Source organism: Galleria mellonella, unplaced genomic scaffold (genome assembly GCF_026898425.1).
Source record: "Galleria mellonella isolate WM207_F2 unplaced genomic scaffold, CSIRO_AGI_GalMel_v1 utg132, whole genome shotgun sequence".
Taxonomy (NCBI): domain Eukaryota; kingdom Metazoa; phylum Arthropoda; class Insecta; order Lepidoptera; family Pyralidae; genus Galleria; species Galleria mellonella.
In genome coordinates this window covers 7,494,124-7,512,205 of record NW_026441989.1, presented here as the reverse complement: position 1 = coordinate 7,512,205, position 18,082 = coordinate 7,494,124, and the positions used below count along the sequence as shown (strand labels likewise).

The window sequence follows — 18,082 nt, the reverse complement described above, 5'->3', positions numbered from 1 at the left end:
TCAATCATGTCTATAGGCGACGGTTACCACTTTCCATAAGGTGAGCCGTCAGCGTGTTTACTATTCTAAGTTGCATAAAAAAATTCTGTCATTATATAATTAAATCGCTAATTCTAATACTTATTTTCGCAATTCTTTTTGCTATGGATAGAATTTACAATTATATTGATATTGTTTTCATTTTGTAAACATTAAAGCTGATATCTTTTTTTTTTTTTTGGAGCAAAAAACTGCTAGTTGCCGCACTTCCCAACACGCAGATTGCTACGTCAGATTCTAATATGCTTGACAAAACTAAATGTACGCATGTCTAATGTTACTTTTACCATAACACAATCATCGACTTTTGAATAAACCATCCATTTATAGTCCTGAGCATGGTTATTTATTTTAATTATCAATTACTTCACGTGAAATTTTATATCCAGAATTGAATAGTAAAATGTAATGACAGTTTGCATACAATACCAATATATTCAGTATATCCTCAGTACCAATATTAATACCAACATCTAATATAATTAAATTAAATATAAGTTCGGCGAACATTGAAAATATTTATTTACCTTAAGCCAAGTTGAAGATGACAACGAAGGCCAGTCTGGATCTTGTACTCTAACAATGCCAACGTCATTTTCATGCGATGGTATTGCTCCAACTTCTTTATCAGCCATCGATAATAAATATGTCGTATAATGATTTAGGCCAAAGAAATCAGCTGTCCCTCTTATATATTCTACTTCATCTTTACTAAAAACTGGTAGTCGAGAAGAACTGTAATTTTGCTCTTTACTTTTCTCGTTGACCAGTTGTATTAATTCAGGAGGGTAGTTACCAGTGGCAGAATAAACAGGATAAGCATACCAACCCATCTGCAAAAAAAATTTAAATGCATTAAAAGCGTCTTTATATTGACAATGTAAGACTATAATATATCATCATTCTCTTTCATGGATAGGAGGCGAACAAGCAGAATACACCAGTAGGTACAAAAATGTAAAAATCGTAGTAAAACCCTACACCAAGCTGTGCTTAGCAACAACAGGCTTTATATCCTTATTATAAACAGACCCCCGTATCGTAAAAATCTTACTAATATAATAAAATCGTAATTTGGCGATATCAGATATTAGTGGGAGATATTTAAGAAAAAATATTTTAAAAAAGATCAAAAACAATTCTGCAAAGCTAACTTAAACTGGTGTACGATTTCTTGATATATTATCTAGAATGGGTTCATTTCATTAGTTTTCCTACTTTTGAAATCCACGCATACGAAGTAGCGGGCAAAAACTAGTAATATCTAAAAATAAATAACAAAATGCTTCATAACTTATTTACTCAAATATTAAAAAGTAACTGTCATGCTTATGTTACATCATTTTCATGCGATCGACTTTTCAGTACAGCATGGCATTAAGGATGTCTGTGTCAGCAGGTTACTAGACATTACACCATGGTAATTACATATATATGTTCTACGTCTAATCTGATATAATTGATCGAACTGTTCTTCCTTATTGAGACCATGAATAATAAAGACAAATATTCTAACAGATCTATGAAGACATAAAAAGTAAGTAATGATACTCACGTGTGTTTTCAGATATAAATCGGACGCTTTCTTATCACTTTCCGAATTTGTTTTGGGTTCTGCCCAATTAGAATCAATAGATAAACCTAATTTTCCTGAAATTAAAACAATAACATTTATAAATAATCGAATTATTATAAATAAATAATCAACTTTTCTTTAAGTTAACCAAGAAATTTGAAAAATTACCTCCAGTTTCGCTGAAATTACTTTTAAACAAATGATACACACTCGCGTGAGCTTTTAGTAAATTGTGAGTGCAGAGATACTCCGCAATACCATGTCTGTTTAATGCTGGTGCTCTATATGTTCCTCCATAACCCTCTAAACAGGTCTGCATTGGTTCGTTAAAAGTGACCCAATACTTGACTTTATGAGCGAAATGTTTGAAAAGTATATTTGCATAATCTGTGTAGTAATCAATTATGTGCGCATTGGTCCAACCACCAATGTCTTGCAGCTTCTGCGGAAGGTCCCAATGATATATGGTCACCATCGGCGTAATGTTATACTTTAATAGTTCGTTTATAAGGTTATCGTAATACTGAATACCCAATGGATTGATACTGTTTGCAAATCCAGAAGGCAAAATTCTTGGCCAAGAGATTGAGAATCGATAGATATCTACACCGAGTTCGTGTACCATCTCGACATCCCGCTTGTACAGATGGTATGAATCCGCAGCGATGTCAGCATTGGAACCGTCTTTGACGAAGCTCTTATTGTTGTGTACCAGATGATCCCATATACTCTCTGATTTTCCTGTAATTATTTAATTAATTTGTAATAAAACAAACTTTGGCCGTGTGTTCCCGGCATTGAATAGGCCACTTATATTCAATATAGAAAATTAATCTCGTGACTGTAATCTCATATGGGATAGTCACAAGTATTTTGTAAGGTTTTATATTATATAAGGACATCAACTTCTAACATATAATGGTATGCAAAAAAGCTTATATCTTATAGTTGTACTAATATAAATGTCGATAACAGTGGCATACGGTAAAACTATTTGTTCCACATATAATATATTTTGTATTTCGTACTTATTAAATAAATAAATGCCGTTTCTTTACATAAGAATTTTCTTACTTAAAAGAAGGCATCAACAACTGATGATATTTTACATAAATAAATATTTTTTTGATTAGATTTGACTTATGATAAAATTTGCAAACTGAGTAGTAGGTATTTATTATAAGTAAGGAACAGAGACACTACCTTGTAGAAATGCTCTTCCGACACTGTTTCTTGTTTTTAATAAATTATACAATACAATCTACATTTTATAACTCCAGCTAGAAATTTATATTCCACTAGGTATCAATAGCATTTGAATACATTAAATTATTTCTTTACTAAATACCATTGAAAATCAGTGTCAGTTATAATCAGAATAACATAAAGTAAAAATAATAAAAAAAAACTAATAAGAATATAAAAATGTTATTTACTTATGTAATAAACGTAAATAAAGAGGATATAAAATATTTTTAAGGACATTAATGCAACAATGACAATTTACTATTAGATATAATCTTGTCTTAATATTATCTCAACCATAAAAGTTCAATGTAAAATGTTGTAATTTAATGTAATTGTAAACGTTAGTTTGTAATTTATTAAAAGTTTTTTAACTATAAATACATCAATAATAACTAATAAATACGTCAATGTTCTATAGATAATATTGAAAACTTATATATACCATCTTCATTCCAAGCCCCCTCAATTTGCACAGCGGCTGTGGATACACCAAATACGAAGTCCTTTGGAAATGTGTAACCGGTGTTAGGGCCTGCAGATAAGTTTAGTTTCTGAGCTTTTCTATAAAAAAAAACAACAATAATTAAATCACATCCATATAAATACCACAGATGTCTATGAAATCGAAGGAAACTTTTGAGATTCAATATGTTACTAAAACCGTACACAGAGAATAGGACCTATGATTTCTGGTTCTAGTTTTGCTCTCAACCACTAGCTCTATTACTATAAGCCTATGATTGTGTTGATGCAAAAGCATCAAAATAATTATAGCTATCTACTAATATATACTAACAAACAGTTTTTGCTTTTGAATAAGAAGCCAACTGTCGAAAAAGTTTGTAAGTACCTATACTCGTGTATATGTACGTATATAAATGTATTTAGATATATGGCATAACATGTCATAATAAACCTACATAAAGATTTTAATATACTTATAAAACAGATATAGCCACCATAAACTATCAAAAAATATTTGACAGTCAATGATTCTTTTTTCGTTACCATACTTATTTTTAAAGTCATCATTATCATCTCAATTATTTTCATTAAAAAAAATCTAATATTGTGAATTGGTCATGATGGGTCTCCTAACCTGGCCTACTTTGTTATGGTGACAAATAAACATACGGCCGGTCTGATAGTAAACGGAGTTGGCATAGCTTAGTAGCTTATACCAAGAATGTTACGTGCGCGTTTATGTTCGCATTCTTCACCTATCACCCCTCACTATAATTCCGCCAAAATAGCATAAAAGAGATTTTATCTATTCCATTTCCATGTAATATAAAATATATAGGAACCCAAACATTTCAGGAATTCCCTTAATATGGGTGATAAAGGTTATGAGCGGAAAGGGCGGCAGAAAATATCTAATCTACCAATAAAAATAATACTTATAACGTATACAAATTATTTTTTAGAATTAAATCAAATCTAATTAGGTTATAATTTAATGAATTCTTATTAGGTATATACCATTACGTATATATAAAATTTTTAATTCACTATTAAAACCCTCAAAGTAAAAACTAAATATATAGATCAGGTAATTTTTAAAAGATGAATAATCTGAATCATTTACAAAATGCTACGATGCTTCAGGTAAAAGAAAAATGCCAAATGAAACGTTAACAAAACTACAATGTAAATATAGATGGAAATGGGTTCCGGAGTAGAGCTAGACTAACCTGAATTTACATGGTAAGGAAAAATAACACCTTTATCCTTAGAAATGGCAACGAATGGGGGCTATTATGGGCGAAACAATATACTCTGTTATGTCCATGGTACTGCTCATATCTACAGGCGACGGTTACCATTTTGCATCAGGTGGGTTGTCAGCTTGTTTGTCATTCTAAGTTGCATAAAAGAAACTTATTATGATCACATATCTTTTATCTAAAAAAGATGTCCATGCATGAGACGAGTTATGAAAGTGTAAAAAGCAAGAGGTCTCTAGCACTCGGTTCTCTCTGCTTACACCGCAAGAGATTTAGCGTAAAGATATAGCGTATGTACATTTACAAAATTTATGCATTAATAATGCATAAATTTTATATTATAATTTAAATTATAATTTTTTAATGTTTGCATTTTACTAAAAACACAGACATTGCCAGACTCACGATATAAATTCTCGAATTTGTTTATCATGTGATGCGAATATCAGTATAGATATAAAAATCTAGTAGTAATGGCGTAACCCAATTTTCATCCATAAAAAGGAAAACTTGAAACAAAAGGAAACATCCTGGCTAATAATAAATTTTAAGTCTTAATATTTCACTTGGAGACAGAAATCTTTATATAATATTAATAAGTGAGACGTTAATAAGTTATTACTAGAATTGTTATTAGAATTAGAAATAATTATTTAAAAATTGTAATATATCACTATCAGTTTAAGAAAATAAAAATCTTATTAAAGATGCTTCGTTCCTACTTGACCTTGGAACATACGGGCGTAGTTTTACCTTTTCCCCCTACTATCTACTAAAAATTATCACGTTGACAAAGAGTACTTAATTGTGCAGTATTGTTTCGTTTCACTTACGAATACCTATTTCTATTTAAATTACATTATAATACTTATGTTAAATGCTAGTTGCTAGGTGATAACTTCTAAATAAAGCGGATTTATTTAAGAACAAAAATACAACTTATTATCTATCTAAATTGTACCATGATAAACAGATTTTTAACGCAAATAAAATATTTACAACTATATTTTTTATAAATATTATCACATAACACCAGACTAACTAAAGTAATAAAAACTAATAAATCCATTATTATCAAGATTATTCAAACAAAAAGATATCAGCAAACATCTTTAAAATGTAAACTAGCTAAATATTTCATAAACGTGTTAATTATACGAGTAGGTATATGCAATGCAGTAAAGGTCGATCTTTCATCACTATAGTATAATATAAATTGGGACCGTACGTAAATAAATACTATATTATTTTATGCCATATTATTTTATTTTTGATATAAATGTGCCGTGTCAGTATAGAAAAGAAATATATTCGATTTTTTTTAATAAAAATAAACCTACTTCAATTGTGGCAAAAAAAAACAAAGTAAAAAAATCATATTTTGATTTAAAAACTAAACCACTGAACTGATGTTGTTGAAATTATAGAAGTTTCTAATCTAAAAGTATATCCTTTCAGATAAAAAATAATTTTCCAAATCGGATTATATAAATAACGGACTTATGAAATTGTTAACATAAAAAAATAACACAACCAAATTGAAATTGAACCTCCTTTTTCTTAAGTCGGTTGAAAAGAAAATAATAATAGATCATACCTACCTACTTAGTTTACTATTTTCAATCTATATTTTGAAATATGTGCGAGTAACGAAATGGTCTTCAATCTGCTTATTGAAAAGGTCATACTTAAAAAAATTAGAAATAATATTTTTGAGTATTATATTAGGCAGACACTTGTCGAACAAATATTGCAATATACAATTGCCTGCATTATTGCATCGTGTTTACCATGCGAAACTCGATTTATAATATTTTATAAAATTTTGTTAAAATTATCTTAAATACGTATCTATTTTTATATCAATGTTTCACATAAATAATTGTATTTTTTAATAATTTTTACATTAATTGAAATAAACTTAACCATGATTTCGATTTTAAAATGAAGTAGCTTTATATTAAGTAATTATTCTGCTATAATAAAAATATTAAATATAATATGTACACGAATACGAAACAACTGTTCCGAAACATCATTAAAGCCGAGGCATGCGTTTTCCTTAAGCTTGATTTGATGTAGATATAATTGGCTAATTACCTGTAGTTATACATTTATAGCTATCGTATTTTAGCACCAGCTAGTTTTTGAGCGATAAATATTATACTATACTATGCAAACAGGTACAACATCTAAATGAATTCATTAAAAAAGAAGACTTTGATAATCAGTAAACCTGGTTAAACAAAGCTAATATACAAGAATAAACTTATAAAAAATCTATGACATCAGACCTTTTTATACTTGATGACAACAGACCTAAAGTCACAGAACATAATTAAATAATTAAAATTTCTTAATTTCATTATATACATGATTTTTAGAAAATGTACTCCAAATTGCATCTCTTGTAGACTAACGCTATAAAAAGCGCTAAGTAGACACAATAGTAAAATTAGAAAATGAAATCCAGCATTCGACTAACATCGGAACTCATTTAGGAAACGAAATTGGCTATTGCTTTAGGTCAAGTTTGAATGTTCTATATTTATTGTATAGTTTACTACTGCTACTACACGGGATAGATAAATTAATTACACAATCAGAAGATTTGTGTGATTATGTAGCATTTATTTATTAATTTTCTAAAGTTTCAATATCTACACTTCTTAGTTGAATGACATTATGTGTTATACAGTTGTGTTAATATTTATTAAACATAACAATATATGAATTACTGACTTTGGCATATAAATAGGAAACAATTATATATATGTACGTAACTGTTTAAAAGAGTATATAAACAGCTGCTACTAAAGAATATTGAAATCCTTTTAATGTCATATAAGTAATTACAAAATATATAGGACTAAATTACAATGAAGCTGGTAGCATATTGTTATTAATTTCACAAGCAAAAGCGAGAAACAAATATAATAGTAATTTTTGATAGTAGTATAGAATGTTTGAATTTTTATTTATATACATATATAGATACGAAAAAAGGTCTATGTTCAGCAGTAGACAATTAACGACTGATATAGTATGGTATAGGTACAAAAATAGCCAATCGTTAATATTAGACTAGTAAAAAGGTTAATACAAGCATTAACACCAAAATAAATATTTATACTTGTATTTAGTATAGATATTTTTTAGACAATCGTTAGATACTCTATATCTTGTAATATCATCGAGAGTTGTAATATCATCATCATAATATCAACCATTATCCGTCCACTGCTGGACATAGACCTCCTCCGTAGACTACCCGTATCACATCGTTTGCCCGTACAGAGTCGCCATTCAAAAACTTATCTTCTCCATCGGTTTTCGGTTCTTCGAGCTATGTGACCAACCCATTGCCACTTCAGCTTGCTCATCCTTCGGGCTGTATCGATTACTTTGGTTCTTTTGCGGATATCCTCGTTTCGAATTCTATCACACAAAGAAACTCCGTGCATAGCCTGCTGAGTAATTTGAAGCTTTTGTATACGGTAAATCGTGTAAAACCATGTTTCGCTTCCATAAGTCATTACTGGCATAACATTAACATCATTAAATATAAATATATCTATACTATATAGAGTTAAATGGCCAGTGTTGTTTCTACTAAAAATTCTACAATCTTTAGTGGGAACAATAAAGTATATCTATCTATATTGTTTATCCAGTAATATCATCTTATAATACTGGTTTTTATATACCAAAGGCCGTCAATATATAAATAAATGCTATATCTATGTCACGATCTTCACGATCTTACACTTACAAGAACACAGCGGAGCCTTTTAAGTTCCGTATTACAATTTAATAAAAAATAGATCATAGAGCATACCTAACATGACAAATATCTGCATTTATATACTCGTATTGAAAAAGTACACTTTTAGTACATAATTATATATTGATATATTATTGATTGCTATTAATAGCACGTATTGTAAGCAAGCAAATTTATACAATGCCCTACTTACAATAGGCCACAATATCCTTTTTCGTGGGTGTCATAAAAGGCAATTAAAGGTACTTATTTATCAGGGGATGGACAGCAAGCGACCCTCTTAAAACATGACCACAGCTTAACTATGGTTGCCAACCCACTTGCTAAGCGTGGCAATTATTGATAAAACCCCCCTTATGGAGGAGGCCTACGTCCAGCAGTGACAGTTAATGATGTTATGCTAATATGATGATAGCTAAATAAAAAAGACAACTTAGGTATGAATGAATCATTATATATTTAAATATTTTATACTAGTTACCATTTATATACTAGTAAACATTTATATCTAAGGTGTGAACATTATATGTTTTTTTTTATTATATGTACATTCATATAAGTTTATATTACAATACCTGCATAGATTAATAAATAGTTAAATAATAATAAAACTTTTAAATAATTTAATCTAATATCCATGACAAGAAGCAACTGTGGACAGGACACCTATCCACATTTGCTTGTCGTTTTGTGATTTTAGAAAAAGATTTGTTCTTTGTTGCGCTTGAAATATCCAAATAAAATATGTTACGTTATGTGTATTAAAAATAATAAAAACCATTTGTCAAATCGTGTATCTTACTAACTTCAAAACTTACTGTATTTCATAGATAAAAAAGTGCAAAGCTTAGTCAACCTCTCTTCAGATTTTTTAATTATATATTTACATTATTGATGTTTATCAGATTGTCTATGTCGCATTTTACCTATGAACAGCTAGACTAATTGTAATGTACCTAATTTTCACATTTTATTAAAATTATTATGGGTTTATAACAACTATTATTATTTACTACTAAATTTATTTAGTAGTAAATAATAGTACAGTATTAAGCGAATTTACTCTATAATAGACGACATAAAAAAATTAATGTCTAAAAATGTTGTTTAAAATCAACGGAACATTAATTATGTCGTACATGCAAACGAAGTTGTGTCCTGAACTAGTTATCAATAAATTATAATATTTTATAACATTGTCTTTAATGTTTTATTATATACCAATGTAGAGTACTTATTATAAAAACTGAATCCGTTTTTATTAATCTTTTTTTGCTGATTTGGACTCGTTTTACAGGTAAATCAAGCAGTTCATAATATCATTCAAGGTTTTTCCTTAGGTATAAGAAGTATTATCTTTACAAAATAGAAATCAAATATTATATATCTAATGTAAAGTCACAAACAATAGGGAAGACCTATGCCCAACAGTGGATAAATACAAACTGCTGATGATGACAATGATGGTGATTTTTAAAGTAAACTAGTAGAATATATATATATATATATATATATATAATAACAATTTTATATATATATATATAATAATAATTTATATATATATATATATATATATATATATATATATATATATATATATATATATATGTATATATAACTCTAATATACACATAAATTTATGACTATAAACAAATAAGTCTATATTCGTGATATAAGCACAAATTTCTTATATCACCTATTTTTAACAAATATACAACATGTATAAGCACACATAACATAAAAATATAATACACTTGCGATACTTGTAGAGCATTCACATAACCTTCTTATAACCTTCTGTTAATTAATTAAAATATATTAAGTTAAAATAATTAAGAAGAAAATCATAGATTCCCTTAAAAACTCGTCATCAAACATCAGAAATTCAAATACAATCGGACATTGAAATGTCTTAACGTCCTTGAAATTTGAAAGTATCACAAAATTACTTACTCATTACAACAAACTTGTCAAATAAAATGCTTTATCATACAGTGAACTATACATTAATCATTTTAGAAATTTTACAAATCAAATAAACTACTTATATGAAATTATAAGTAGTTTTTTGATTTGTAAACAGAAGTTGATAATTTATTTAAAGATCTTCTTTATACTTTAGATTAATACATGTGTAATAACCAATTTTGTGGTTCCTTAAACCTATTTTGATTATTATTGTGTAATACATTACGGTTATTCTATCGATATTAGATTTTATGTTAATTTCATATTAAATTAGTCACAACTGAAATAATATCAAGGCCTTAATTTACAAAAAAAGAACATTGATCTCTATAACTTGCAACTAAATTTAGGCTGACAAATATTCGCCACGCGTTGAAACTCATGAAAGAACCGTCTTTCATTGTATATCAATAGGTACAATTGAATAAAATTAATTCAGATTTACGAGAGGATTTAAAGAACTAGATCCCAGTCCCTTTAATAACAAAACGTAAAAATATATAAAATTTAAAAGTATAAAAAAAATTATCACAAACATTACATTCTATTTCTAGTGAGTTATTATTTTATAATATATTTTTTCACAAAAAATCAACACTTTCAATCGTAATACTATTAAAATGGTATTAACATGTAAGTAAATCCTTACTATCACCAAAATAATAATCAAAATCAATTCAAAATTAGAGTGCATATCACGTATTGGAATTACAACAAAAATAGCTCGAAGAAATATTGCGCCACCGCTTTTTTAGTACATCTGTACGCATTATATACATATATAATATATTTATAATATTATATATTGGAAATGCCGCAACGAACATAAGGGTAATAACCATTTATCTTCATTTTAGGCCTAGATATACTCTTTAAGAATTACCACTCGTATGTCCGTACATGCAACAAAAACTCGGAGGAATACCTACACTATTTTAGCCTAAGGTTACGTCAAAATTTTAATTCCGTTATCATAAACGACATAATTTGGAGTGGCAAAATAAAAAGAATTATAAAAGATCAAAAAATCAGTACTTATATATTTCCATTCAACTAAAAACTACCCAATTCAAAACTTAAGTTTAATCTTGTAAAAACCGCCAAAAACCGCTAAGGAAATCTAAGTCATTTTTACGACCCATTTGATTAATTGCAACTGTATTAAAAGTTTCTTTTTCACGGAACAAATTGTATCTATTTTACTACCTTTATACTTCGAAACACTGAAAGCAATCTATCTTACAATTTGGCCTCGATTTAACTTATAAGTTATATAATAACAAATATCAAAGAGAGTGTATTGCTGCGCAATTATTTTCCTATTACATTGCAATACATCAAAGATGTAAAAACAACTTATAAAAAAAATAATTATTAGTATATTATATTATGTACTAGAAGAGAACTAGTAATGGTACGGAATAAATAATAGTATATAATTGAAATAAATTAAAAATATAGCGATTGCAATTCTGAAACTAATTAAAATATAAAAAAAAAACTTAATGGCTTGACGTTATTTTTTTTTTATATTTTAATTAGTTTCAGAATTGCGACTTGCAGATTAGTTGATGGATAGTGATAACAATCGCCTTTACCTAAACATGAACAGTTCCATGGAAATTAAGTCACTATCACTACATAGTATAAAACAAAAGGACGTCCCTATGTATGCTTAAATCTTTAAAGCTACGCAACGGATTTTAAAGCCGTTTTTTTAATAGATAGAGTAATTTAAGAGGAAGTTTTATATGTATAATAAATACATTAATAGTATTGTAGAGTAACATTGACAAATTTAAAAATATCTAATGTGATGTCGTAAATAAACACTTTTTTTGCGCTTACATTGCAAACGCTGGCTGAAGCCCGCGAGATAAATCAAAATAATGTACTACAGTATTGTACACCTTAAAAGTCTATCTCTTAGGGATAAGTGTGGGTTCAATATTGTACCCGTGCGAAGCCGGGGCTGCTGGCTAGTCTATAATAATACAGGAACCTATTTCAATAAACAAAGGAATAATACTAATGCGAAATACAAATAAGCCACCCATAAAATCCTTAACTAGGTGTTCAGGATTTTATGGGTTAAAGTGTGTTACCAGATTATAAGAAAATCTTATTTATTATAATAAAATTGTAACTAGACGATGTCTGTACTTGAGATATTTTAAAACAAAAATTTTATAAGTAATATTTAAAGCCAAAACAATTTTTTTAGAATTTTTGGTTATCTAGCTGTATGTTTGTTCTGGCGTTACGAAAAAACAATTGCACCCAATTAGATACGGATTTTACAGTTATATTCCTGAAGGTCTAACTTAAAAACTGGTGTAAGTATGTTTTATTTTGATACGCTTTCTAAAAATAATCTATTTCATAGTTTTTCTTGTTTCTAAAATCCACTCTTACAAAGTAGAGGGCAAAAACCCACCATTTAAATTAATATTACGCCAATAAAATCTAAGTGAAACTATTAAAAAATCGAATTGATTAATTACTATATAATTACAATTCAATTAATGTCCTTTTGTATTTAACACGATCACCTTCTCAGTGACCATGTCATAACTATTTTTTTTTTAGAAATGTATGTCACTGGCAATGAAACAATCCATTTCCGCAAGGAAAACCTTACATTGCAGCGAGTGCAAGTTTAAAAGAAACTATTAGTAGCCAATTTCACTTATAGAATTAAAAAAAAAATAAAGCATTATTATTTTTTATTTTCACCACTAACATACAAAGTATTTAATGACTACATACAAATTGTACGTAATGTATCCTTTGAGGCTATTACGATAAATTTATGTATATAAGCTATGCAGATTAAACTTAGATATTCATATTATTTGAAGCTATATACTTAAAATAAAAATTTTCTTAATTTATAGGTGAGACCAAATTGTTGACGTAAAAATACAGACTAAAGATAATACTATTGTTTTTAAACACCAAAAGTGTGTCAATCAAGATAAGTACTTATAATAACTATTAATTGTTTATCATAGAAATCTGTAAAAAAAAATATTAATTGTTCTAAAACAGGTAAGTGTTGTTAATCTATGACGTTAAATATCGGAGAATTGCAACATAGCAAGTTGTATATAACATAATTAATAAATTCTATATAATAAATGAATAATTTTTTAAGAGTAACCATTAATGAAAATAATATATAACATAAGAGATACTATATTTTGAGACTTAAGGTTAGTAATTTTTACTGTACTTATATAAATATTTCTTACAATTTCATCTGAATATTATAATATTATATGCATAATGTAAAAATTTTCAACGCTCGCATTTAGTTTTTCCATAAAATTACAGCCTATGTTATCAATAGTATAGCCCATAATTGACGAAATAGTTAACTACTCCAAATTAAAAAAAAATATTTTCTACAATTACAATCAAGGTTACATTATAATGCGTTTGAGGAATCTTAGAAGTTAATAACCCTAAAGTATTGTATTCGATGTATGTCGTACTAAATAGCATTATAACAATTGTTGTTGTTTATCACTTTGGCCTGTAGGCACGTAAAAACACACACACGTATTGCTATTAGTCTATGAGCAAAACGGTAATAAAATTCTAAATATCATTCTTACAATCGCCGAGGTTCGTTCTTGTTATAATAACAAAGAAAACCAGCTATTTCTGTTATAAATTAGGATATAATCTACCCCTGTACCTAACTGTATTCAAATCCGTTCAGCCATTTAATTATGATTAAGTAACAAACATATAAACATCTAAATATCTATTTATCTTTATGAATGTAAAACATTCCGCTTATAGAACAAAATTAAAAAGGCTATCGAAGGCGTCGAGATTTTCACACACTGTTTTTTTTATATTTTCTTCTATACAACCCTTCTTTTCCGTTCTATCCTCGTGAGCGTTTTGGCTTCCTAGTAACTCATGGTGTGTCCTATCTTTCAACCAAATCTCTTATTTTCAAAATCCCTCCTCACTTGTCTACACGCTATCCATGAGAGCTAATCCCTAAAAATTTTTAAGAGTAGACTTAATAAACATCTTCTATCCTTATGAACATATTTTATTTATTTTACAATTACGTTTATGTGTATATGTATGTGTGTCAAATTAGATTTAATGGGTTATGTATAAACTTAAGTTTATCTAGTTCATTTGTTTGTAAAGTGTTACAATATTGTATACCCCTCTACCCCTTGACAGTGATGCTTTTTTCTACTTTCGGTTTGCTGGTAAAGTTATGCTCGCCTTTGTTTATTTGTTGTCTACTGTCTATTTTATTTATATGTAATTAGTTTGCACAACAAAGTATAAATAAATAAAAATTCATAATATTTCTATAATATATAAATAACTAATGTATTTAACTGAATAAATATATTTTTATATTTAAAATTTAGTATTTTTAAAAAAACTAGCCTTTGCTATAATATCGTTCACTCTATTAAAATATTTAGGCGAGCGTTTAATATACACCTTATGCTTTTCTTCTTTATTTAGATTACTTTTATTTATAATGAGTATTTCTAAAGCAAATTATACTTAAATCAATTTAAACATAATCACGTAAACAGACATACCCGAGTTACTTTCACATATTATTAGTGTGGATGCACCAACTATTAACAATAATAGTAGAATTAACATTTACCGCCAACTCAATACTACGAATCAAAAATGTCAGAACACCGTAAAAACCGAATTGACCAATTATACACGCACTGGTTTTCCAGTTTCCAATAAATATGAGGACTAAGATGACGCATGTCATGCTAACACGTCAAACAATTATTTATTCATTACATACGAGTATGTTATTCATTATTAAAAGAAATGTCTGTACAAATGAGACTAATAGAAGCTAAAACTTTTAAATTATGGGAAAATTCCTTAGATTTACACATTATATATTCATATCAAACGACTTACTTTAAATACGAGTAAATACAGTAGTTACTTTAGATAGTTATTAGGAGTCGCTATTTTTTAAAATGTTGCTACATAATATTTATATTAAATGTACAAATAACTGTGATGTGAAAGTGACAGTGATGTGTGAAACTTGTCTAATGTAAATGAAAAGGATGACAATTCAATAAGTGCCTACATTTACGAACAGCATATTAAATGACTTATTCTTATTTTATATATATATATATATATATATATATATATATATATCCCTGGAGTTACAAGAGTCCTAGGCTACGGTAACCGCGTTAACCACGCCCATCAGATGGGCATGCTTGTTTGCCACCATAGTTGTATAAAAAAATACACTAAGTAAAAGATCTAAGTGATAAACACTGGTAATCTTCACCTCACAACACAAAATACTTCACATGTCTGTATTATCTATGACATTTTTCATGTGTTGCATCTCCTGACAATTGAGGTATTACCATAAGCCTTGTGTAACTACTTACGACTATCTTATCCATCTGATTCAATACACTTAAAATTTACAATACGTTCTATAAACACTGTTGTTTAATCTCAAATTACACCGTAAATCGAAATTTAAAATATTCTGCCATATTGTTTACAAATTTACCACTGATCGTAAACTTGTCATTATTGTGCCACATTCTAACATAATTTCGACCCTTTTTATACTGCTGAATAAAATTTTGAATAATTAAATATTATTAAGTACCTAGTATAATTACTCGCAACTTCATCTGTGTGACCGAGTTTCATTGAATAAATGGAATAAGTATATATCTTTCTTTTCTATCCCATCCAAGTTAGGTTGAGCCATTATAACGCCAAAATGCAGTTAGCAACTAACAACGATAAAAATCAATTACACATTTCAAATATTAAAAAACATTCAGTATTTACTTAACTATTAGAGCTAATTAATCACGCATATGATTTTTTATTTAATCAATATATTAGGTATATTCATCCCAAATGAAATAAAGAGTAACAATCTAATTTCTTGTCAATTCTTCACGGCTGTAACTGATTGATGATATGGTAAAAAAGCAATTGGTTGTTTAAGCAGTAAGTAGTTATAATTTTATAATAGTAGATGCCTATAGGATTTCAGTTACAAAGTTAAAGACTCAATAGTTTAAGTATTAGGAGATATTACACCTTCTGATTTTAATGTTACTCTTATTAACACGTCCTCGAGAATTCTAAAAGAAACTACCACTAATCTTGAAATGTACGGCGAAAAAGTAATTTTTAAAACCTTAAAAATAAAGATTTAGTGTGACTTACATCACTTAAAAGTATATATTTAAACTAACATAGAATAATTGTAAAAAAAATATCTTCGTGGGAATTGCGATTATACGGGGATTATAGCATCCTCTTTAAAAGTGTGACATAGAAAATCTCGCACTTACTGAACATTGAAAAATTTGTAAATATGACACCTAAATTTTTTTTACATAATGAATTTATATTATAATATAACATACATATTGTTATAATTATTATATTTAAAAAATGTAGGCTAGGATTTTTGTTATTTAAAAAGTAAACATTAACCTAATTCTAAATTAAAAATTCCTCTCAGTTGCTGTTCTCAAAATGGTAATTAATCTTTGTCCTATATTTTATATATATTCATATAGGTCCTATATTTTCTATTACGTCAATACTAGCTTTTAAACGCAACTTCGTCTGCATGACATGAATATATTAACTGACCAGGACAAAAACTTGGCTGTATCCTCCATCCATCTCAAATAATATCTACATGCATGCCAAATTCGATAACGATTGATTTAGGCATTAAAACACCAAGATGTACCAAATATACTTTCACATTCATAATATTAATTCTTACTGTGACAAAGATTATTCATCTTATTTTCGTAATAAAAAGTATATATGCAGTCCCAAATACTAGACTATCTGCTCCGGATCAGCTTAAGTTGTCACTGAACCATTTTGTAAGATATGGAAATACATGCTTTATCATTAAGTACCTAATCATGTTGTCACGTTGTTGGTAGCCAATGTTGCAAAACAAAAACAAAACCGAGTTTTATTTCTTTAGTAACATTGAATATCGTCACCGTAATAAATTGACGTGACTTTTTAACATTTTATTTCAATAGATATCCAATTTTGTAAACAGAAAAAAAACTTTTGTAACTTTTTGCCTTTTAAAGCTCTTGATTTTTATTTTAGTTACTTTTGATTGCTATTTGAAATTTTTATTAATCAAATTTGTATTTTTATTGATTAAATCACTTTAATTATAACTGAAAAATTGAACCGAAAAATCGAAAGTCAATATTAGAAAACCTTTCATCTAAATCGCTGTTACGATATCAATTTCCTACAAATTTTTTCTACTTTTTTTATATTTTACCTATATCCTTCAGAACTCTTAACTGTACTTAAAAATATATTAGAAACCTAAACCTTAATATGTACAATATAACGATATTTAAACATTATCAAAATATAAAAAAGTATTCTATACACTTACCCATAATCAAAAACAAATGCGATTAAAATATATATTAACAACTTCATCTTAACTTAATCCAATTTAAACTTTATTATTTAAAAATATCACTGTTAGTTCAAGAATAAAAATTAAAAGGTAAATTGACTATAATTCTGCACATTGCATTTGTAATTTGCCGTAGGAAACGACAATTTGAAATGATTATCGTGCTGGACACGAAACGGAGTGAAGGTTGAAATGGTAAGGACGTGTATCGTGCACGGTCGCCCACCGTACACTGTGTCGACTATGGC

The 18,082-nt window shown here is 27.9% G+C and overlaps 1 protein-coding gene across 1 annotated transcript in view; it reads right to left on the bottom strand.

Annotated features, from left to right (window-relative positions):
• Positions 1–18,082, bottom strand: part of LOC113518364 (myrosinase 1-like) — a 23,309-nt gene extending 5,227 nt beyond the window's left edge. Inside the window, exons 1-5 of the mRNA XM_026903248.3 lie at positions 17,808–18,082; positions 3,306–3,424; positions 1,784–2,356; positions 1,595–1,689; positions 567–872 (exon numbers count right to left, since the gene is read on the bottom strand). Of these exons, the coding sequence (XP_026759049.2) occupies positions 567–872; positions 1,595–1,689; positions 1,784–2,356; positions 3,306–3,424; positions 17,808–17,854 (1,140 nt within the window). The 5' untranslated portion in view covers positions 17,855–18,082. The remainder of the gene's footprint in view (positions 1–566; positions 873–1,594; positions 1,690–1,783; positions 2,357–3,305; positions 3,425–17,807) is intronic.